Genomic DNA, 23,890 nt, shown 5'->3' on the forward strand with positions numbered 1-23,890 from the left:
CATGTCCACCCCTGAGGTCAGTTCCAAACCCTAAGGTGAGCCGCCCGATGTGGACACAAAATATTTCAAAGTCTGCCATCTTGGTGATGGAAGAACTAGAAATTCTAGGACAGGGTTAAGCCCACTCTCCACAGGAAGTGGTCATGAAGGGGGCATAGTGACCCAGGGGTAATTAGTCCATTAGCTATTACCCTACACTCTCCTAATGCCACTAATTCATTATTTAGGAGAGCCCCTGGCACAAGAAAATCAGATCCTGTCAACCTGAAGAAGGAGGATACTCCACAGATGCAAAAGAAAAAACTGAAGAGCAGTGACTGACTCGGAGCCAACCCTGCCAGCCTGCCTGCCTGCTTACTTTGACAAGTGCGACAAAGACACCTCGTCCTGCAGCTGCTTGTGCCTCCAAAAGTCTGGAGGACTGCCAGCCTTCATCCCAGAACCAGTAACTCCTGTGGAGTAGCTTCCCTGCATCTTGCAGGCACCTCAAGAAACACTGAGAGGACCCCGAACTGCCAATACATGATGCCAGACAACACCACAGTGCCCCCTAGCCCGAGTTTAAGTGGGCCAACGGAGCCAGCGTGGTCCTCCGTCCAGCCAGAGACGAAGTCCATTGTGGATTTTCCCACTGTGACCTTCATGCCTAACTTCTGCAGCCTCTATCTGCTGGCCCACCTCTAATGTGACCACCTCAGTAGATGGAAACCTGATGGTCCACTGCACCCTGCCACCCCAGACCGAGGAGAAGAGGACCAAAAGTGTCCCTGCAGCCCCATGACTTGTGAGGCCTGAGCCCACTTGTTGGTTTGGACTGAACCCCCTGGTTCTGCAGGCCCCTTCTACTGTCACCAGTGACGGAAACCCGATGGTCCAAGACACCTTTGCATTCGCCCACCTCAAAAAGAAAAGGACCCCAGGCGTCCCTACATCCCACAGGCATCACAAGAACTGAACCTCCTTGTTGGTTCACCTGGAACACACCCCCAGTCCCTAACTGCAGTATCTTTCTGACCAGACCGATCCCCGTTGACTTCAACGGGGCACCCAATGCTGAACTGCACCACTGTACCGAGCTGCCTCTGTGCCGCCAGAGGTGACCTGTTGGTGTGAGCTAGGACCCAGCCCTATACTCACCTTAACTCTGGAAGATGAGTCCTGTAAGTTGCTGTGGAGTATCTGTTTGCTGTAAATGTTTTCTCTCCTATAGGGTAACATTCCAGCTTCAGAAAATTGTCGGCTTTTCGAAACAGTTATAAGTTATATGGCAAAATGTACTTACCCGATTGTATTGATTGTAATGCCTAAAGACACGGATTATTTTTGTAAATTGTTGTGGATCTCTTTCTTGAGTCATGTGTCATTTATTGACTGTGTGTGTATTTGCAGATTATCTAAAACTCCTCTCTGATAAGCCCAAGGCTGCAAGACCACACTACCCCCTAAGACAGTACCTTGGGATTGCTAGGGCAAGCCCTCGTCCACTAGCAAGGGTACACCTGGACTCTTTGCACAGTACACTCATTTTAGTATACTATATAAAGAGCCAGCTTCCTACAGTGGATGGAAACAGTCTCGGAGGGACCTGATGGTTCCATGTGGTCTGATTTTATATTGGGCAAGAGTACCTCAGCCCGCACGAAAGTGACAAAATAGCTGCCTGATGCTGTGAAGCAGCTCATATTTCTAGTAACATGTGAAGGGATAAATATTTTCGTTCTGAACTCATTGCCTGATTTTAACAAACATTTGGGACTCAACCCCTATATTACCAACATTCCTATGGAAGATACCTTTACAGCTGTTAAAAGTATTCCCTATATATTTCTTGACTATCCTGGCAAAGAATCAAACATTCTTTCAAACCACATCACCCTTTTGCAGATTAAAGTTTCTGGTGGCTTCAGGCACGCAGCAAAACTGAGTATTTACATGGCCTAAAACACATACACTAACATTTCTCCCTTTCACATTTTCCTCATTGAAGAAAAATAATGGCCTTTCAAAAAGTTTTATTCTGATTTCATAAACATTAAGAAAGTGTGCACCAAGTACAAATGATGAGGCGAAAAAGAAGAAGAACAGACACACATCTCCACTTTCCTGAGAGCTGTGCAAAAGTTATCACCACCGTCACTGACTCACTACTTTGCTGGAATATTATACCCTATATGTACAAAAAATAAAACAGCAAAATATGCAGAGAAAATTATACTAACCCACTCTCAGTTCTCTGGTTGCATCGGGTATTAATACACTGGGGGAGGGTATCCTGAAGGTTAGGATCAAGTGTAGTGAACACCATCGGCTCCTGGTGAACTTCACAACTAGGATTCCTATGAAAAAAACAAAGTGCATCAGCACCTTTAAGGACTTCACCTATTATAGAAGAATATTATAGAAGTCATCTTCACATTAGACACCTATATAGATTACATTGTTACATCAAATTTAGTTAGGTTTACAATTTTCTTTTAAGTTTTTGGAACATAATGCAAAACCAAGATACTTTGACATTGTATTATATTTTATGTGCACATTTACCTGGCAGAAAGCAGGCTACAAGCATCAGAATGCTGAATAGAATAGAAGCTACAAATATATACATCATAATGCATACATTTACCACTGCTCAGAGGAGGTGGTAAATGTGTGAGTTAAATCCCACGAAAAATGGAATACCAAGCAGAATACCACCAAGTAAATTCTGGCCTGCCTAGTAATTTTCCATTTTCTGGGGTTGAGTGAGTAATTGCATGATATTGGTGGGCTGTTAAAACACAGTAGTGGCAATTTCTAGCGTGGAGGCTGCAACCTGCCAGAACTGTGCAAGTTATAGTACAGGAGGCCAGGAAGGGCTACCTAAAGTGACTGGAGATAGATCAATAGGGATGATAGGCCCAGTTATCACATCTTCGAAGCAAGGGTACTTTTCCAGCTAAACTCAACAGCTTGTCTGCATTCTTGATCCTATGACAATTTCTGTCTTAGGCAAAGTGTATTGTGGGTTCATATGGCTTTTTCCTTCCATAAAGTCTGTTTTGAGGTTGAACTGATGCCCTCCCTGGTTCGAATTTTATATACGCTGACCACTCCACAGATGGCAAGTAATGACCTATATGGCCACATCTATCCTCAGACTTCTCACCTACACCATGAGTAAGACGGCCACACACTTGTTTATGGCACAGTGACAGCCAATATCCACACACCAAACACTGGAAATAAAGGGCAGACTGCACTCACACACTTCTGTCCATCAATTAGAATGGAATGATAGGTTGCTCAATCACTCACTTCTTTTCTTTTCGAATTTTTGCAGAGACATAGCAACAAACGTATCAACAGCACAAACCTGGTCCTGATGTAGGAGATCAAAAAACTGCCGATATACACCGCACGACAACCACTAATCAATCCGTATATGGCACTGAGTAGCGTGCTGGCCCTCCGCAAATGTGTTTGGCGTCTCATTAAGAGTATGAAACAGTAATTGAACCTCAGTTTCAGGAAGAATGGAAGATGAATTAGGAATCAAACTAGACACTTGCTAGTCAAACATCCCAAAGATAGCTAAGCTGAGCTCAATATCCTGAGACCTGTACTTTTATGCAGCCTCAAACAAGCATATGTTGTGATATCTTGATGAGTAAGGTGAAAACGTACCTTTCACCAACATTCATACAGGAGGGTCTTTCTAAATACGGAATAAACATTATTTCATGAGCTCATTGTCAATTCACGGATGGAATTTTGATACAGTTGGCAATAAATGTCGTTGTCTTCACAACTTGGCGAAAACTGTTTCTAAAGTGCTTTGTAATGAAATTTGTAGAAGCTACTTCTTAGTAGTCAAATCATTCATTGCCCTTTTTAAGGTGTCAGTAGCCTGTAAACATTGTCAAATCCACTAAAACATGTTTGTTGCAATGCTATCAATTTTGAATAACATGTTTAAAATTCACAATTTATCACTATTTTCTTCTATTGGCTCCAAGCATAGCCCGGCCCCATCGTTTGGACTGTTAGTCCCGCCTCCATTGGCTGAGCTGTTACTTGCCCCACACCCCACATTTCGGATGTAGTTGTGCCCCTAGTAACAATACACCATGCAGAGAGATGCGCTATTGAGCCATTCTTAAAAAATGGGTTCCGACCATTTCCCTCCTGCAGCAACCAGGCAGCCACTCATACCATTCCACGATGCATGGGCCAACAATATTCCACATAGGAGCAGCGTCTTAACATTACAACACACCAACTCGCGCCTCTCACTTCAATGACGACGTAATGTTCATGACAAACTAAGTCTGGTTCAATTTTGTTGCCGTACAAGCAAACGAGAAACATATTTATGATTCCAGAGTATGATTTCAATGTGCTCTATATTTCAGATTTTTAAACCAGCAAAGAGGTCTGATGAACTGACATCGCTCATTCTATTAAGTCAACAAACTCAAAATAAAGTGACATTTCTCTGGCATGTGTCGGTACCACTCCTATGACACATAAGCGTGGAGCCTAGGTGGAAGTTAACTGTGCCCATTTCTTTCTGTTTCTCACCAATACACTCACACATTTACCAGCACTGAAAGCACTTCATTGAATACTTATTTTAACTGCAGGATGAGACTCCACTCCAGATATCAAAATGCATATCTAAAACCCGAGTACTAAAGTGATGTTTAAAATATTTTCTCAAAAATGGCTTTTAAGAATTAAAAAAGGCACTTTAAAGCACTCACTGATTGGGAAACCCACAACAAATGGTTGCCTTTTCAGAATTCAGGAGCACAAGACGATGCTGTAGACACTAACGTGTAAAAATACACTTTAATGCCCAGAAACAGAAGCATGTCTGAACAAAGACTGTTTTGCCATTTTGGATAACAACTGACATTTCTCTCCCAGTCTTAGACAAATCCAAATGGTCAACTATCAACTTGCCTTTATGGGACTTGCAAGTCACCAATTAATGAACCTATATGCCAATAACTTAAATCTTCTTCTTGAGCTGCACTGTGGCATTTATATTTTCTTCTTATTTATGTCACATTTTCATAGAGCTTCATACCTCAGTGTTCAGTGCAGAAAATCATTTCCTGACATCACTTAAAAGGCCTACTTATTCTTTTAAATACATACACCAGGTCATAGGTGTACAGGTTGGCGCTGGACTTTAATCCTGGGGCTTGCTAAAACATAAAAAAAACTACTTTGGCAACTTTCTGCTGCATGTTTTCTTGCAGTAAAATGTCTAGGCACTCTACGCTCAGACATTCCAACAGGATGCTTCTTAGCATTCTTGAAGTGGCTTACAGAGCCACTGTGACTGGGCCAGGGCCTGCTGAAACCACCAGCATGTTCTTCTACTGTTTTAAAGAAGCCACCTCATGTTGTAGGGCTCTACACAGAGTACGCAGCTTGTCTTTGAAGTCTGCTTGCAGCAAAACCACAGTTTGCATGTCAAGTCAAAGTGAATGGGCTTTACCATTTCTTTGCTCCTCCTCACACCGCCCCCTGTGGTGACTACGGTGCACCGACAGCTGGGTCCCTTTGCGCCATTCCACTTCTCATAAATTACAAGTTAAGTGATGAGCTACATCTGCTAGATAAATATAACGAAGTATGAGAAACTTAAACAAGTGCGAAACAAGCAATTCGGGGTCTGGAAAGTAAGCCCCTTATTTTGTGCCCACCTGCTCTCGGCGTTAGTAAGATTGCCAGTACATTCGTTGACTTCGAGGGGGCACTCACACGGACATTCACACTCGTTCTGTTCCATCCTTGAAAGTAGGAAAAAAGAAAAACATCTTTAGAGGTGATCAACAAAATGGAATTATTAGAACACATGACAAGAATAACTTAAATGGATAAGACAATGAATGATGTTACATTGTGTCTCAAAATCCGAGAAGCAGACGCGAGTAAACAAGGGGACATTCTTGAACGCTTATTGTTGGTGGTTATTATTGACACAGCACTCTGTAAGGAGAACTGTTCTTCTGTCTCCATTGGATGGCCAATTAAAGTGGTTTAAGTTGTCAGTTCGGTGCTATTGCTGGTATATCCTCAGCATTCATCTGAGCATGTGCACAATAATCACCTCTGGGGGCTTCACTCAACCACCTTACTGTCGTTGGCACAAATCAATTGCTACATGTCAGAACGTGTTCAGACCTAATAATAAGGCATAAACCAGGGACACTACAGCTCAAAATATGATGAACTTCAATAACCACTGTATTGCAATTCACCTTTTCCATACCCCCTGCACACTCTTTGCAAAGCCCACAAAATGCTTCACTTTATATTACACTCCAAAATACAGTGTTCTGATTAAGCTGTTTGACTGATGGTCACAGGACCGCGCTCATCTAGAGAGGTTTTGGGGTCGTGGACTTGCACACGAAATAAAGGGTTGCTCTAAAGCAGCGGCGTCCAAGATGGCTCCAGGAGCCATATGGCACGGTCCCAACCTTTCTGGCACTAAATTGGACTCCTCTACTCTATGTGGAGCTCGCTTTCCACTAAACACTCCACCCCCGCTCTGATTTCTGCTACAAAAATTTACTTGGCAGTACATGATTTCCAAGGCAACCACGCTCACTTGCAGTCCCCCAGACTTTCAATGTTAAGCGCCTCCCTCCTACCTGTGACAGTTGAGGCACAGCCTGTCTACCATGCTGCAGGCACAGAAAGCCAGCGAGTCGCAGGTTTCATTTACTATTCCGACAAAGGAGTTGGTTCCCGGGATGCGCGTCAGTCTGTATTTAGAGCAGTGGCTGCCGTGCACCAGGTTCGTTAGATCACCCTGGAGGAAACAAGAAATGTCACGAAGATGTGACGGGAGAACACGTATCCCAGGGAGTTCAATTATTTTCTTATTGACAGTTCGAAGTTGACTGAAGCAACAGTGTAGTCGGAGTACCCCGGGCATTACACCGCGGCGTACTGCACCAACACAACCCGCAGGACAGCCCAAACATGACACCAGTATCACAAATGTCACAGCAAACAAGACTGTATAACAATTCAAGTATGACAAAAAGACTACATTCTATATAAACAAAACTGTTAGAACGTATGTGAAATCAATGAATCTCCCATTTCATTTTAGTAGCAGATCTGATTAAATATTGGAGAGGTGTGAATATACGGAGAAGAAACAGTGCTTAAGGGCAGAAGATCATAGTAAGGAAGGCTTCAAAACTGCCCATTGGCTGGACGGCATGGAAGGTAGAACCAACACATTAAACAAAGAAGCAATTGCAAGGCAAACAGGTCTAGCTGTACGGCTTTCCAAATAGGCATCACATTTTGAGTCATCAGTTCCTTTGTTACAGCCAGCTTGGCTTGTTAGAACACATTTATATTTAGGTATGTCAGCAAAAATATATTTGGGGTCTGTTCTGTTTAAGACATTTGTACCCCTCAGTCTAAGGGTCTAGGAGCGAGGTGGGGCAGAAAGAAATCCCCTTTGCCAACAAAATGACCTTCTCTTCCAGTAATGTTCCATTTTATAAATTGAGGGCCAATTACAGATTTGGGTTTGATTCGCTCCCCTCTTTGCTGAAAGAGACTAGTCATTCCAAATTTTGACAAAGCAACAAGCTGCGTCCATATAGTTCACAAAACCTATAATTAAAAGAAGAAAACGCTGAACAAGAGGAGACTACGCAAACATCTGAGAATGTAAGTTCTAGAGAAGCAGTTGGAAGAGTCTAGACACAATAGTCCCCACCTCAGGTGCACAAACAGAAAGGGGAACCTACAGTTTGAGACATATTCTTGACAGTTACATTTGACACGTTTCCCTTGCTTCAAGCCCTGATGCCTGTTAAGGTCTGGACTTCATAAATACTTATTGTGATAGTTCTGTGGAGTAGTTAATCTAATAGACTGTATCGAGTATGATTCTTAGAGATCTCCGAATTGGATTCTGCCAATCTTTTAACCCCGGCATTCATCCATAACACTATAAACACATTTGTGTGCCAATGGAGCTGCACTTGTTTGGGGACAAAGATAGATACACAGCAGACTTACCATGAGGCTGGTGTTAAATTTGTAAAACCTTTGCACCGTCCGATCAGTGAAACTGTTACAAAGATTTTTCTTCACAAAATTTGGGTGATTGAGGATGTCATTGGCCACCAGCGGTTCCTAGGAGACAATACAGTATGGTTACAAACAAATCAATTTCTGTGTCAACTTAAACATCAAGCTTGACAGCTGAAGTACCTTGTGTGTAATGTGCTGCTGTTCCACAGGAGCGTGACCTTTTGGGTCGATTAGGGTTGGATGGGCCACAAGGTAACCTCTGTCCTCCATGATGAAGCACCTGGTAAGAAGCACGAGAGGGGTTTAAATAGCACATTTTTCTTTTCATATATGAGATCTGAGTCCATCCTGTATTAAATGCATGACAACACACTGAGCAGCAACACGTTTTCAAATTAAAAGCCTAAGGGAAACAATGGTGGGAAGGCCTCTTAAAGTTGAGACAAAATAGAAAATCACTAACAGCTACATTAAAGCATAAATGCCACAATGAGACAATTCTCTGACACTTGTCCTCAATGAACGAATAAATAAGAATACAATGATTAAAATGTGCAAATGTTAACAGACAACAAATGTTTTTTTCCTGTTGCTTTCATTGAAAAATTGTTTACTGAAAACTAGCTTTTCTATTTATGAAATCACATGACCAAAATGAAGTCGCAAAGAATAAAGGAACACCTTTTAAAGGGGGCAGTGGGAAAGAACCACCAAAGCACCATATCAATTCTTTATCTCCTCACCACTGATGTTGGAGAGTTCAAGAATCTAGGCAAAATAGTCCCCACCTTCAGGTGAACAGACATACACAGGAACCTACCTCGATGAAGACATATCTTTAAGAGAAAGACTCACAGACCCATCTAGAAGAACATCTAAATCTTATCCTATAATGTGGCTGTGGTCGTTTCCAAAGCCAGTGGCAAGGGATGGATGAACATTATCCCCGATTATAAAATAGCCTACAGGTTCACAAAGGCCTCCCCGGTGAATGCTGCTGAGAATGGACGCTACACCAGCAATGATGCAACATAAATGAAAGAACTGTTTGAATTAATCTCAGCTACCACACCTTTTTGGCCACCATGCCACACTGGAAAGTGACGAACCATATGCAAATCAGTCTTGGCCCTGTTGCAATAGGAACAATCCAGTTCAAGCTGCCAAGCAGGCCCCCTCCAATTGGGAAAAAAGAAATTCAAAACTGGTTTTGGCGTACTTAGGCCTTATCAGCGAGGTAGAGCTCAAGTCCGGGAGTACCGGATCCTCACGCCTGGGCACATCAGTTGCACTTAAGGAATCTACTGCAACAAACAAAATTATGTGCCTGAAGGAATGCCCGAATTGATCTCGGACAATGGAAATCGCAAGTTGCATTCCAGTCTATTGTTTCTCCTCCCCGCTTCGCCACTCCAGACAGTGACAAGACACTGCAAATCAGCCTTGGTCTGGCTAGAATAGAAACAGTCCAGGTGAACTACCAGAAAGAAGTAAGGCAGATTTGAATATGCCCTACAGTGGCAAAGAAGAGAAACAAGCATTTGCAATGCAACGGGTCTCGCGTTACATCGAGTTAGAGATATTAGCATTGTAAACTCCTAACAGGACTTTTCTCGCCACATTAAATGAAGAAAAACAAACAGCGTGATCGTGCTGCGAAATAAAGAGGAAAAAGTAGTCCAGAAACCATACGGAAAACATGGAGTCTCGTACGTTTCCAGTAGTTTACCTATGCTCTCGAGGAGGGCTAAACACCAGAAAAGGCATGACACATGCATGCCTTACACAAATGAAAACAAGCAGATTTTAAAAGGCAAGCCCACGAACCAATGAAAGTGACTGACGTAACATGGGAGTGGTTAAAACCCCCCTAAAGAGAGATCAGAAGACTGACGGAGTGCTTTGCGCTCGCCCCTAAAAAAGACAGATTGGAAAGGGACCTTGAGCTTTTGTCAGTGGAAGAGATTAATTCAAGCATTCTATCCACCGCTTTGTTGGTTCTGTTTGTGGAACCCAGAAATCGAGCACCTACCCCAGTTGATCAATTGCAAACACCCACCCAAAATTACAGATTACGTGCAATGATCACCAATGTTGTTTCACAGCAAGGATCACATACACATTCGGAGGACAAAATACTCAAAATGGTGTCCAAGAACATGACAGGGACTGATACAAGCTAGTGGTACAGATTTAATTAATCCAAAAACAATGTAGTATGCCCGTGGGCAGACAAAGCACACTATTGGTTAACGTATACATGCACCTCTGCCCCAGTGAGATGGGGAGGTGGCCTATTAAACAACAATAGCAAACAATATACAACTATAACAAACTTCCCAAAAACACCATACCAATGTTGGGAAACTTCATTGCCAATTTTGGCATACAAGAACTGTGGGGGAGAAAACAAGGCTGCAACCAAATCAAAGTCCAGGGAAGCCTAGGCCCACTTCTAATCTCCCTACTCAAAAGAGCCTGTCTAGCCTGTATAGAACAAGTTCGATTAAGTGGCAGGCTTCCAAATAGTTCAAAAAGTAAAACACAAAGTACGTTCTTTGTTACCAAGCCTGTAACCTGATTTATAAACGAATCCCTACCACCCAGACCCACCCTGGAGATAAGCTCTGGGTTACAGCATTTCCAGTAAGGAAATAAAACTGGAAATTACCACTCAATCCTAATTCCTGGTCTGAATCACCCAAACCCAAATACCTAAAGGGGCAACCCATTTAGAGTAGAGACATGGCACTCCTTCAGCAGGCTAACTTGTATCTCTTGAAAAGTGTGACTAGTGCAGTCTAAGATAGGCCCTCACTCAAATAAAGGGCTATCGATCATCACAATGATGGTGGTGGAAAATAAAATGTGACTATACAGCCCTCAACTCGCCGCTCTCGACACAAAAACACAACGGGCTACCACATGACGTAAAGTGCTCTACAGAAAGCAGCAAAGTAACGTGCCTCTCTTGCACTCAAAATGTGAGAAATAATTGCAATAAGGGCGAAAAAATGGCTGCTTTGAAGTGTGAACTTTCAGCTGCTGAAGTTTGAAAAAAATGATACAGGTTACACTGATATAGGCTACTTAGCAAAAAATACAATCACTGGATTATTCTGGGATTTTTTTCTTACTGTGGGACTTTAAATGCCCAAAGAATGTGTGTTGGGTGGATCGTCCCTTTTGACATCTGCTGTAGTCACAAGGTGATAGTTCGTGGTGCACTGAGTGTCACAGACAGCAGGAGCACAGGCATTAGAGAATCTTTGGGCGATCAGCCCTTTGATCACTGCTCTTACGACTCACAGTAGCAACGTAATAGTCTGTGCCCATGTCAAGTTGCCTTTTTTGCCACTAAGATGCACTGCTGTTTTCCCATTGGAAACTGGCGCCATGAAATAGGTCAACACCTGATTACGTGCTGTTTGATCGTGTTCCTTTTTAACCGGGAATCCTTATTGCTTACTACAGTGATCACTAGTATACTGAGAAATAAAACACAGACTTAGCTTCTTAAAACCACAGACTCTATTCATTTTGCCATCTTACACTTCATCTCTTAATTCTGCCCTGCGAATGGCTCGAGAACATCTTTTGAGGACAGTTCTGAGAAGTAACAGCTTTCCAAATATGTGCACTGAAGAAAATATGTATTTTTATTTCATACGGCAAGAAGTGGCAGCGACCTTCCAAGGAAAATAACAAAAAAAAAATACCCATTCACGTCTGACCGAAAGACAAACATTAAGCAGGGCTTCGGGATCTCACCTAATCTTTGTACCACCATCTTGATTGCAGACTGGTAACAACTCCATCAGGACCTTGTAGAAGTATCGCAACGTAAAGTCAATGCCCATCACTGCCACGCTGTGCCCAGAAGAAATACGAGCGCTGGAAAAGAAACATTGTGGAGATAAGTAAACATCATTAGAATTTTAATTTTTACCATCATTTAAGACTTCATTAAACATGGATATGAGGAAATGGCGCCGACATAATAACATGCAAAAGTTATCAGTCTTTAAAACTCCCAAATATGTTTTCCAACCAACAGCTAGCAGACACTGCAACAATGGAAAAGTTTACATATTTTAGTAACAGTTATCTTGCGAAGCTGCATGAAACCTGGTTCTAAACAAAACTTGTATAACATAGGATTCTATACACACATATTCAATACACATTATAAGTGAATTTCTAAGGTTTTTTAATTTTATTTCTTAACTGTAACCACTAACCTTCGACAGTGTGAGCAAGTGCATAGGTGTCTCAGTAGGTCTGTGAGTGGGTGTGAGAGTGTCTCAGTAGGTCTTAGAGTGTGTGTGAGAGTGTGTGTGAGAGTGTGTGTGAGAGTGTGTGTGAGAGTGTGTGTGAGAGTGTGTGTGAGAGTGTGTGTGAGAGTGTGTGAGAGTGTGTGTGTGTGAGTGTGTGTGAGTGTGTGTGAGTGTGAGTGTGTGTGAGTGTGAGTGTGTGTGAGTGTGAGTGTGTGTGAGTGTGTGTGAGTGTGGGTCTGTGAGTGTGGGTCTGTGAGTGTGGGTCTGTGAGTGTGGGTCTGTGAGTGTGGGTCTGTGAGTGTGGGTCTGTGAGTGTGGGTCTGTGAGTGTGGGTCTGTGAGTGGGTCTGTGAGTGTCTGAATAGGTCTGTGAGTAGGTATACCAGTCTGAGTGCATTTGTTTCTGAGTGGGTCTGTGAGTGCATGAGTGAGTGGGTGCATGAGTGTCTGAATGCATCTGTAAGTGGGTGTGTGACCGTTTTTGTGGGTGTATCAGTAGCTGTCTGAGTGACTCAGCCACAAAGGAACCGCACCTGCCCGTTTATCCAACAAGAGTCCACAGTTGTGCACAAACTGTCTACGCAAATTAAGTGCTTTCTACTGCTTAGTAAGTGCTACCTCGTTGAGTACATGTCCAGTATGTTTTATACACTACAGCTGGGTAACGGACCACGAGGAAATGTCTCCAGCGACCTTGTGTGCGTTAGACAACGTGCCTGTTCCTCGTGTGTCTTTCTCCAGAATTCTGATAGTATGAATCCTCTTACACAGGGGCCAACAAGACTACAAAAGCATAAATCTCCACCAAACCAGGGTCCTTCCTCTCAGCTGTATGACGCAACTGCTTCTTTGTTTGGTGGGGATGTCCTCCTATTCCTCAGCATCAAGAACACACCACCAAAATTGGCGGGAAATGCACTGGGGGGCCCTTTGGTAAGCAGTAAATCATCCTGGCAAAAGGCAGGAAGACCTTTGCCCGCTACTAAGGTGGATAGGGTGGGGCCAAGCCGGCGGAGCTTCCATGTGATTTGCACATTTGCATATTGGTAGCAATTTAAAGGGAGAACCATGAACTCTGCTCTCACCAGGAGACGACAAGAAAGAACCCACTCGTCAGTCATATACAGATTGCACTCCAATAGATCAAAGATGCATTCACCTCAACAAAGGATTTCAGATCATTTTTCAATATGGAATCGCTGAGTAAACACACTTGCTTTGCCTTCACCAAGCCCAGGAATTAGGATAATTTGTCCTTTCCAGAAGTTCAGCTTCAAATGGGGCACCTGCTACGTTTATATTTGTAACTGCTTCCTCCTGAGGTTTAATTTCTGTGAAATTAGCATCATGGCCAGAATGGAAGGTCACCTGTTCCTTTATCCAACAAGAGTCCAGAATTTTGCTCAAAATGTCTACTCAACTGGAGTACTTTCTACTGGTTAGTAAGTGCTACTTCGTTGGGTAAATGTCCAGTGTGTATTCTACACTACAGATGCCTAATGGACCACGAGGAAATGTCTCCAGCGACCTAGTGTACATTTAGCAATACGATTGCTCCTTGTGCGTCTTTCTCTAGAATACTATGACAACATGAATACCCCCATGGAGGCCAACAAGACTACAAAGGTTTAAATCTCCAGCAAACCTGGGCCGTTCCTCTTCGCTATATGACGTAAGTGCTTCTTTGGTAGGGATGTCCTCATATTCCTCGTCATCAAGAACGCACCACCAAAATAGTGGGGAAACACACTGGGGAGCCCTTTGGTAAGCTGTCCATCATCCTGGCAAAAGGCAGGAAGACTTTTGTATACTGCTAAGGTAGACAGGGCCAATTCAGTGGGGGAGGGGGCCATGTGGCCTACCTACCCAGGATGACTTTGGCACCGGGGACCCCATCCCCTGGGTCCTGGCCATGTCTCCTTGGTTCTCCTCAGGGCACCAAGTGTACAATGGGACAATTGGGGGGCCACAAGGCACCACAGTACCTGCCGGCTCCCCGCCGCCTGCGGAAGCCTGCACTGTTCTTGCACACAGGGCACTGCTAAACATGCAGCTCCATGTGTGCATGAGCAATCGTTTCATCTCTTGCCCTGCCTGCATCTCTGTGGGCTGGGAAAGAGATGAAACCTCTGCTTCCAGCGGGCGACAGCACTTTGACAGCTATCGCCTGCTGGAAGCTGAGTTTTTGCTCTGACCTATCAAAGCTTCCACCAAGTGAGAGCAAAGAGCTATGTTGCAGGGTGGGCACCCCGGGACATAGTAGGAGTCGGCCCTGGGGGCGGCAGTCGCCAGGGCCACTATTGGCTCCAGGAGGGGGCCAGTACAGCCCCCCTCCAGTGTTTACAATCTGCCCCGGGAAAGTGGTAGTGCCCAAGGCCAGGGGTCTGCGATGAACCCCTACTTATTTTATTTAGTTGACCTGGGGAGGTGGTGGTCCCCAGGGCATGGGAGGTTTGCAGGGCCTCCTGTATTTTGCCCCAGGGAGGAGGTGGTCCATGGGGTGCCGCGCGCCCACCCCCTGCATACTATTTATTTTTTTGCCCACAGGAGGTGGCAGTCCCCAGGGCATAAATAAGCCCTTTGGAGGGGGGCCCCGCTCGCCCCCCTCAATTTTATTTTAAAGCACTGCATGACCCCAGGACCTGGCCTACCTGGGGGCTTGATTAAAGACAAGCGCTGGAGACAGCAGTTTTTTTTCCAATTGCTGATGCTAAATCGAGAATTCACTGCAAATTTGCTTAAGACATTTTTTTTTGTCCTGGTGACAAAGGCTAGAGAGTCAGGGTATTTGCTCCCTGCACCCTTATCTTTTTTTTCTGTGTTTTTTTTTTTTTTTTTGGGACTCGGCTGAAACAGAGTCCCAAGATGGCTCTCAACACTTTCAGGTTTAAGTGTTGGCAGCCAATCAGAGCTCTGCATTTCCCTGCATGAGCTTGTTATTCTTCGTAAAGTAATTGCGGAGGAACCACAGTCCTAGATATACAAATTTGGATTTCCTCAAATTTCTAAACTACTGAACGGATTTACACCAAATAATAAAAAGTACAGTCTGCAGAACTGAATCTACCTTTCTGCTAAATTTGGTGTAATTTCATCCACGGTTCGGGCTGTAGTCATGTTTAAAACTCCTATGGGAATTAACATGGGAAAAACACTTTTTGACCCACTCCCCTTTTTCTCTGCCACAGCTTGACGGATAACCTCAAAAGTTTCCATGCTCAATTACTGGCACACTTTTTTTGGGAAAGTTTTGTGAAGATCTGTCAAGCAGCACCAAAAAGAGGCAAGTCAAAAAACGCTTTTCCTATGTAAACATAGGCCGTCCCTAGGGCAAAATATGTTAATTATAATACCTATATTTATTATCTACTGGCAACCGCAAGTAGGTAACATACATATATAGCAGGTAATATATACCAGTAGGTAATACATATTACCTACTGGTGGTCACCAATAGGTAGTTCTAGTTAGAACCTTGTTTCCATTGAAAAATCCTTTTTTGACTTGCCTATATCTTTGGCTCTGGTTGATGAATGTTCACAAAATTTCCCCCAAAATATGTGACGCTCACTTCAGCTGCTGTCTGGAAAGTTTCTGAGTGATCCGTCAAACAGAGGTTTTTTTTTGGAGGGGGGGGGGGGGGGGGAAGAAAGAAAGAGTCCCATAATGCGTTTTCCCCTTGTTAATTTCCAGGGATTTTGAACACGACTACAATCCAACCCACTGGACGGATTTACACCAAATTTGGCAGAAAGCTAGCTCTTGGTCTAGAAAGCACCCTTTTTGTGATTTGGTGTAAATCAGTTCAGTAGTTTTCTACATGTTAAATGAAAACCAAATTTGTATACATAGTGATGCGGATTCACCTCTGATCCTCTGCAAATTTGGAGGAAAAGCAAGGCCCCGATAGGCTGGCTGCAACCTGATAGAAAAGCCATTTTGTTTCTCACATTACCTGGGAGGGTGCGGGTGAGGGAGTAAAGGGGGGTGGGGGGTTTGGGGGACGACTGTGTAAAAAACATATAAGAGATCACGATACAGGTATCCTGACCCCAGAGGACACAAGGGGGGGCCCTCCTGGGCAAAAAAAGTGCCCTTTTTTTTCCAGAAGATCCGCAAATCCTCGAACCCTTTGCAGGTCCCCCTCGAATCAAGGAGAAAAGCAAGGCCCTGATTGGCTGGCTGCAATGTGACAGAAATAATAACGTGTGCATTACAAAAACCTTATAAATTTACTGAAAAAACAAAAGGTCAAAGGGAAGTTATAGTTAGGTTGATGTTTTACCCATACAAAACAATAGAAATTCAGAAGTTATAGTAATACTTGTAGTTATACTCATATGAAGTATCTCTAACTCATGCCATAAAGTAACTTTGGGCAACGAGTTATTGTTTCTTAACAAAAGTATAACTATAACTACTGAATTTCTATGGGTTTGTATGGGTAAAATGTCAATCTAACTATAATGTCCCTGTAACCTTTGTTTTTTTCAGTGAAAATATATATACATAAGACCTACTGGTGGTTGCCAGTAGGTACTTTTAGTCAGGACCGAGTTTCCATACAAACAGCATTTTTGTTTCAGTAATAACTTTGATGTTGTTTGACAAATCTTCACAAAATTTACTACAGCCCAAACCTTTGAATGGAATTACACCAAATTTTGCAGAAAGCTAGATATTGGTAAACAAAGAGTGCTTTTTGTAATGGGGTGTCAATGGGGTCAGTAGTTTTGGAGTTATTAAAGATTTATGTATATCTACAGATGTGGATCTACCGTGGCAGATCCACGTGCCAACAGCAATGCCATGACTGGCTGCCCACCACCTAAGAGGAAAGTTGCAGCTGCCATTTTGTGCTGCGGAACTAGTTTATTGGGGGCAAAAATCAAATTTAAAAGCGATAGAAGGGTTCAGGATAGAGGTACAGTGAACACATGGGATTCCATTGAGGCGTCTGTGAGGGACACCTCATGAGCAAGAAATTGTCCAAAAACATTTTGTTTTGAATGTGCTATGATCCGCAGATCCACCATAGCTAGCCTGGTTGATGAAAGGTGATACTCTGAAACCGGTCCCAGTGTGCTTGTTTCCGGTCCAGGGAGGACCTGGCCTGGCCTGGCAGTTCGCGCTGTACTGTTCCCATGGGGAGCAGGTTCAAGACTGATTTGCATATGGCTGGGTCCAAAATGGGTTGACGTGGCAAGCAAAATACCAAAGGATTAAACCCAGATCTGTGACTAGGGGTGAGTGTTTGAAAAGTTTTAACTCTCAGTCCATCATTTTATTTTGCGAGGTTGTAGTTAGGTTCAGATTGTACGCATACAAAACTATGGAAATTCAGTAGTTATAGTTGCCTGAGCTAGCTATAATACGGCACCCTCACTTCATTCCTCATGACCTCACATATTACATCACTCATGATATTGTCAGTGATATCGCTGATGACATTCAGCAATGTAAACTTCAATATACTTCATAAAATATAATTTAAAAAAAAAGAAAAGGAGACAGGTGGGAGACGTACAGCAAAAGGCTCACTGTAACTTTATCAATAACTACAATCACTTATCACCCAAGAGAGATTTCTCAGGGGATAGTTCACTCTATTCTAAACAAATGCTCTGACCACCAATTACCAAAGTAAGATGTCTAACCATACAAGCTAGTCTATCGCAAACCATAACACCACCGTTCGTCAACCTGGAAATAGATTTTTGTGCAGACATCAGTTTTACACAAACCACTACAACTCACACCCAGTAAAGAGGTCTTACCAGAAAAGCCACTGTGTTACAAACCACTAATAAAATTATTCCTCATTCTTGAGAAAAGTGATAGCGAAGAGGTCTGTCTTTTAGAAACAATTACAACACTGAGCCATCACCCTAGAGAGAGGTCTTAGTGAACAGATGAGTTCATGGAAAACTACTACACTCATTCATCACAAAGGCGAGAGGTCTATGCAAAGTGGTCAGTATGTTTAAGTTCTAGTTAGCTCAGGTAACTGCTGAATTTATAAGATTTTGCGTGTGTAAAATCCTAATCTAACTAAAACCTATAACTTCCCTGTAACCTTTGTTTTTGCACTGAATATATATGTATATCAAAGTTCCTCTCCTGATGCAGTGATAGATTTGCCAAAGTAGCATAGCTCAGCCTGAGACAGATGTAGTTTTGCTTAAAGACACAGGATTATAGCTGAACGCGCTGGCCTCTTCTCAGCTCTATTTGCAGGACCACAGGAAGTAGGAGGGATCTATGAGTCAAATGACAGAATTAATGCACGGACCACCTCTTGTCCATGCTGTGTTCACAAGCAATACTTGTTTTCCATGCTGCGAGCAAGTGCAGGATTGAAATGTGCAAAAAAGACAGAGTGGAAACCACTTAGGGTGAAACAATAGTAGTTTCCATCTTGTGTGGTCGCCTGCAGTTGTTTCATTTTCGTGGCAAATTTGTCACAGCTCCACAACCTCACTGCAAAGAAGAGAGGACCCCCTCTTGTTTAATTAAACAATCGTTGCAGCGTTTTGTGTTCTGCTCACCATCATGCTTGTTGCTTTTAGGTTCGAGCATATTCACACTAGACCCAATTTACTAACAGTGGGGTTTTAAAGTAGGAAAGAAGAAAGCAAAAGTTCGCAACAAGTATTATTGTTTGGGTAGAAATGTGTTTTTTGTAACCAATGAAATAAATAGAAGCTATTCAGAGATCAAAGCACTATAAAGTCCCACATTCCTCAACTGAATTTAGCCATTTGTTCTACAACCATATATGAATTTACAAAAATCATTTTGTTGACCGTAAGGTCACAAATGTTAAAACAGTAAGTGCAGCAGTTGATAACTGCACTATTACCAAAGTAAAGCATTTGAAGCAACACAGAGGACTATCCTATTATAGAAGAGAACCTAAATAAGCCACTTCACCGCTTTCTATACAAATTATCGTAAACAAAGTTGTTTCAAAACTGTACGAACACAGTGGTATGATATTAAATTCCTTAAATATTTTTTTTGCCTATCTCTTTGCTTTAACAGCTGCCTACATAGATGATGCATGATAGTGGGTATAAGCTTTAGTAAGAAATTACAGTGAGGAGAGCATGGAAGATTTCTTTGCACGTTTGTCTATGTAGCTAAGACTTTATGGACCTTTTTTGGTACATTACTTTAGAGATAATTGTTTACATGTATAGCCCAGTTAAATACTAATATTTACTATAAAATGTTCATATTACAAACCTAAATTATTTACCTTGTCTCAACATTATTAAAATTGCATTTACATTTTTTTACCCCCATTTAATTGTGACTCTTTAAATTAAAAGTAACTTTCTATTAGTTTCTTTCAGCAATCCAGGTTGTCTCAAACACTTGTTTTGATGTACACTTTTTGTATACATGTAGTAGTTATTTTGGCACACTGCAAGCGTTCAAGAGCAGCTTGCTTTAATGCATAGAGGGGACTATGATGGTGATTAACTGGAGGGAAAGATACTGATGAAGAAAGGAAAAGAAGATGGCAGAGAGAGGTTGAGTGAAACCATGTGTGCTATTTTTTAGGGTAAAGGATAATTCCTTCAAAAAACAATTTCCCGTGGAGAACTACCAGTGAATTCTATGGGCTGTGTTCAACTGTTCAACCAAAAACAATAAGTAAAAAATCTGACATCAATCCTCTTGAATCAAGAGGACAAAACGTAGAAGATCTAGGGAAACGCCATTGTATGTCAGCACATCTCCTGCAAATAACATTTTAGTTACCAACTGCAATAAGTACTGAGAAATGTATTGAATTGTTATTAACTGGTAAAAGCTATTTTCATGAGTGGGGCCACAACTCTTAATTGTAGCTACTACATCAAAACACCCTCTTACCTGGAGGAATGAATGGTATGACTGAGTGTTACCACATAACCAGCTCCTCCAACATCCAAATAGGGTCCTGTGAAGGTGATTAATCCAGGATTTGCCAAAGCGTGTAGGTACCTAATAACGAGAAAAATGCAAGTAGCCATTTACTTCCTTTGTATTAATTTTTCTATTCTCTTTCTGATGAGCTGCATACACGCACAATCAAAGTTTCCTTTATCACATCAATTCATAAATGTGGAAGCACATTTTTGTAAAACTTGGTCATATATATATATAAACATATAAATATGTAAATGTCTAAATCATCTTCTAAATTACGTTTTAGCCTAATCAGTCAGGAAACAAGGAAATCACTGAGTGTTCTCCTATGCTTGTTTTCCTGCCCACAACAGAGTTCAGTATTTATGCCAAATTGTAGTGAGTATGCTTAAATTCACATTTTTCTCAGAAGAATTTTTTTTCCAGAATTTATTTTTCCTTTTCTATATCCACCCTCTTGTACACAATGTGGCAGACCGTTATCACAATAACCTCAGAATTTACACCTAAAATGTTTATGTTTACCTGAGATATGATGTGGGAGACTCATTGTGAACTGTTGGTGAATTTTCACTAAACAACGACAGCTTGGGTTTTTCCGCACTTCCAGTGGAAATTCATAACCGGTTTGAAAACTGACAACAGAGGCACGTGGAAGCTAAGTTCCACACTACACATCATAGACGGCACACAAAGAACATGTAAACCACGTCTTTCATGTTTTGCACATGAAGCACAAACTAAACATGCATAGGTGTAAGTTAATCTTAAGCCTCAAAATCCTTTGTAAATCAGAGCCGTAATACATGACATACAAGTAAAGTACTCTCAATATGAAATAAATCACACGCACTTTAAGGTGCCTGAAGAAATACAGTGACATGGACTCACACTGCTGACATAACACATTTAGCCGAATAGTTGCTTAAGCAAGTTAAACCCGTCTAATTGTGCGAGAGATGTGCATGCAGCAGTAGGCCAATTGCACAGAAGCCCAACACTCTTAAGGAGTGCATGTAATAGCGTTATACAAGGTTTTATGGAGTGCACTGCACTGTAAGGGTTAAAAGTTCTTAATTCTAAACCTTATACTGGGGCATGTTGGAGCATGTTCAATGGGTAGGTCTAGACCAGTACTGCCGCATGTCATGCCACATTTACTGAAGGCCAGGAAGACTAATGTACAACAGGACCCTCTTAAAGGTCCACTAATGCAGTCACCTTTTCTGAGCTGAAATAAGGAAGCATTTTTTTTAAATATTTTAGATAGAATTTCCAATTAAGTAATCTCCGTATTTTACCACATCACTAAACCATGTTTGAAAACATTTACATTTCAACTAACAAGTACCAAAACCGTTAAAGCCAAATGTTTCTTTGCACAAAGTAATGTGTTTTCACAGAGAAAATTTCTTAAGAGGCCAGCATGGCTTACAAAAAAATAGATGTGTAAGTAGAACAAGGTAAAGAAGTACAGTTTAACAAAGATAAAGAGTCCTCCCCGCCCCCCACTTGAACCTCAAATGCACTGCTGGGCATCACCACTTCTTCATAAAAGTTTTAAGGACTTCAGAACATTCTGATAATTCCACAAACTCACCACTGCCTCCTCGTGGGATCAAATGCTTTGTCCATTAGCGAGCCAGGATAAATCCGGAGAACCCCATTGGGTGTTGCTATGTAACGCCGAACAATGTAGCTGTTCAGGCTACTCATATCCATCTGGGTCATCCATTCATCTGTGACGTGACTGGTAGCCATGACTTCATTCCTGACAGAGAACTGCAAAGCAAAATAGAATCTCAGCAGGGCGCTATTAAGAGCAGACCTTAAGCTGTTGGCAGGGATCCCAAAGAGCTCAGAGATAATCCAAACCCAATTACAGAGTATATTATCTCACGCTAAACAATTACGTTAGTCTTGAAGGAAAGAAAGAAGAGTACCGATGCCAGTATTTTTCTTGGACCTGACACTCAAGGATTTGATGGTGTTTACCAATGCTTGCAATTATGCAGAGGTTAGTCAGAAACCACTACAATCTGATAGACAAGTGATTAACAGACACTAGTGTAAGACACTCGTTATTAAATTATATCGAATACAAGGCAAAATATAAGCTTAAACTGGTGTGATGGAAAATGTCAACAAAGGATATATGTGCTGTTTTGGCTGCTGCGATACTGTCACATACCTTCAGTCCCGGGTTTGCAATAAGCCGCGTGTTGTCACTCAGGTATGCTGTGTAATGCTCCACCATCCGCTTGGTCTCTGGCTGGCTCAGGTGCTCATAAGGAGAAGAGAAGCTACCTGCAGACAGCATAACTGTGGGGCTTTCTGAAAAGATCAACACAACCGAACTTGAGTGTGAGACAACAAACTACGAACATACCAGAAAGCATCCTGAACTGTCTTCTCAAATTCCTAGAAGCCTGCGTCATATGCGTCACAATATTATATACTGTATCCAACTTGAAGGTGGCAGTGTCAACAAGATTATATGACTGATGGATCTTTGTATCCTGGTAGTAATGTGATGTAGGCTAACATGCTGGACAGTTGCATTTATGGTGTTCCCAGACAATCCTATGGTTCAATACTGTAAGCACAAAAACAAGTTTCTGAAATGTTTTACCTAGTGTAGCTAGCTGTTTGAAATGCAGACAGGCACTGGGCTGGCCCAGGAGATCCAGTCGGTGATAGAGAAGCTTGCTGCTGGGCCCGGTGTTCAGATTCTTGAGCTGCTTCACAGGGACTTCTGGTTGCACTACCACTATACATAGGATGAAAGAGGTGTCTTGTACCTAAAAGAAATCAATTCAAAACCAACATTGGCACTTTTCTAGAGGTTATTTAGTCAGAAATATGGAACAAAACAGCTCATTACAATGTAGTCAAATTAACTTCAGAAAATAATTTATTTATTCTCTAAAGAACAAGTTACTTACCTTTGGCAATGCCTTATCTGGTTCAGACTATAGCTAGCTGCAGATTACTTACCTTTGAATTCTGCCCAGATGTCAGACTGGATCCGGAAGATTTTTGTGAGCAGTACCCCTGCGCACCGTTAGGTGGTGATCGGCTCTGCGTCTGTCGTCATCTGCTCCAGATATGATGTTACGGGTCCTATCTAGGCACCCCCTGGCACGCTGACATCAGTTTCTTTTCAAGACTTTCCATGTCAGAAGCGGACAGCCATAAAGAACACTGACTACCGGTGCATCAAAACAAAGGCTCTGAAAGGTGAGTCCCTGCCCCTAGAAATCAGTTCGACGAGCTGGGAGAATGGGTGGGTCGGTAAGGAATCTGCAGCTTGGTAAAGTCTCTACCAGATAAGACGTTATCGAAGATAGGGACTTCTAGCTGATTCCTTACCTATGAATAGATACCTAAACATCACCATCGCCAGAGGTGGGTCTGCAAAAAAGGTCAAGCTAGAAAGTCCTGCAGGACCGAACGGTCAAAGTGCTGTTCCCTACTGACCAGACTGCCCAGGCAGTAGTGTTTGGTAAACGTGTGTAGAGATGCCCACGTTGCTGCCTGTGGGAATAAGGGCACAAAAGGCATGCAGTGTTCACGGACCGCAAGGCTGGAGGAACAAAACAACTTCTTCCCAAATGAATCCAGCCTTTT

At 42.4% G+C, this 23,890-nt stretch overlaps 1 protein-coding gene across 1 annotated transcript in view; it reads right to left on the minus strand.

The window, feature by feature from the left end:
- CACHD1 (cache domain containing 1) overlaps positions 1-23,890 on the minus strand; it is a 303,229-nt gene that overhangs the window by 12,481 nt on the left and 266,858 nt on the right. The window contains exons 13-22 of the mRNA XM_069232515.1: positions 22,893-23,061; positions 22,452-22,594; positions 21,861-22,042; positions 20,225-20,335; positions 11,836-11,958; positions 8,245-8,344; positions 8,050-8,166; positions 6,654-6,814; positions 5,700-5,786; positions 2,220-2,336 (exon numbers count right to left, since the gene is read on the minus strand). Coding sequence (XP_069088616.1) covers positions 2,220-2,336; positions 5,700-5,786; positions 6,654-6,814; positions 8,050-8,166; positions 8,245-8,344; positions 11,836-11,958; positions 20,225-20,335; positions 21,861-22,042; positions 22,452-22,594; positions 22,893-23,061 — 1,310 coding nt within the window. The remainder of the gene's footprint in view (positions 1-2,219; positions 2,337-5,699; positions 5,787-6,653; positions 6,815-8,049; positions 8,167-8,244; positions 8,345-11,835; positions 11,959-20,224; positions 20,336-21,860; positions 22,043-22,451; positions 22,595-22,892; positions 23,062-23,890) is intronic.

Source organism: Pleurodeles waltl, chromosome 4_2, assembly GCF_031143425.1.
Source record: "Pleurodeles waltl isolate 20211129_DDA chromosome 4_2, aPleWal1.hap1.20221129, whole genome shotgun sequence".
Classification (NCBI taxonomy): Eukaryota; Metazoa; Chordata; class Amphibia; order Caudata; family Salamandridae; genus Pleurodeles; species Pleurodeles waltl.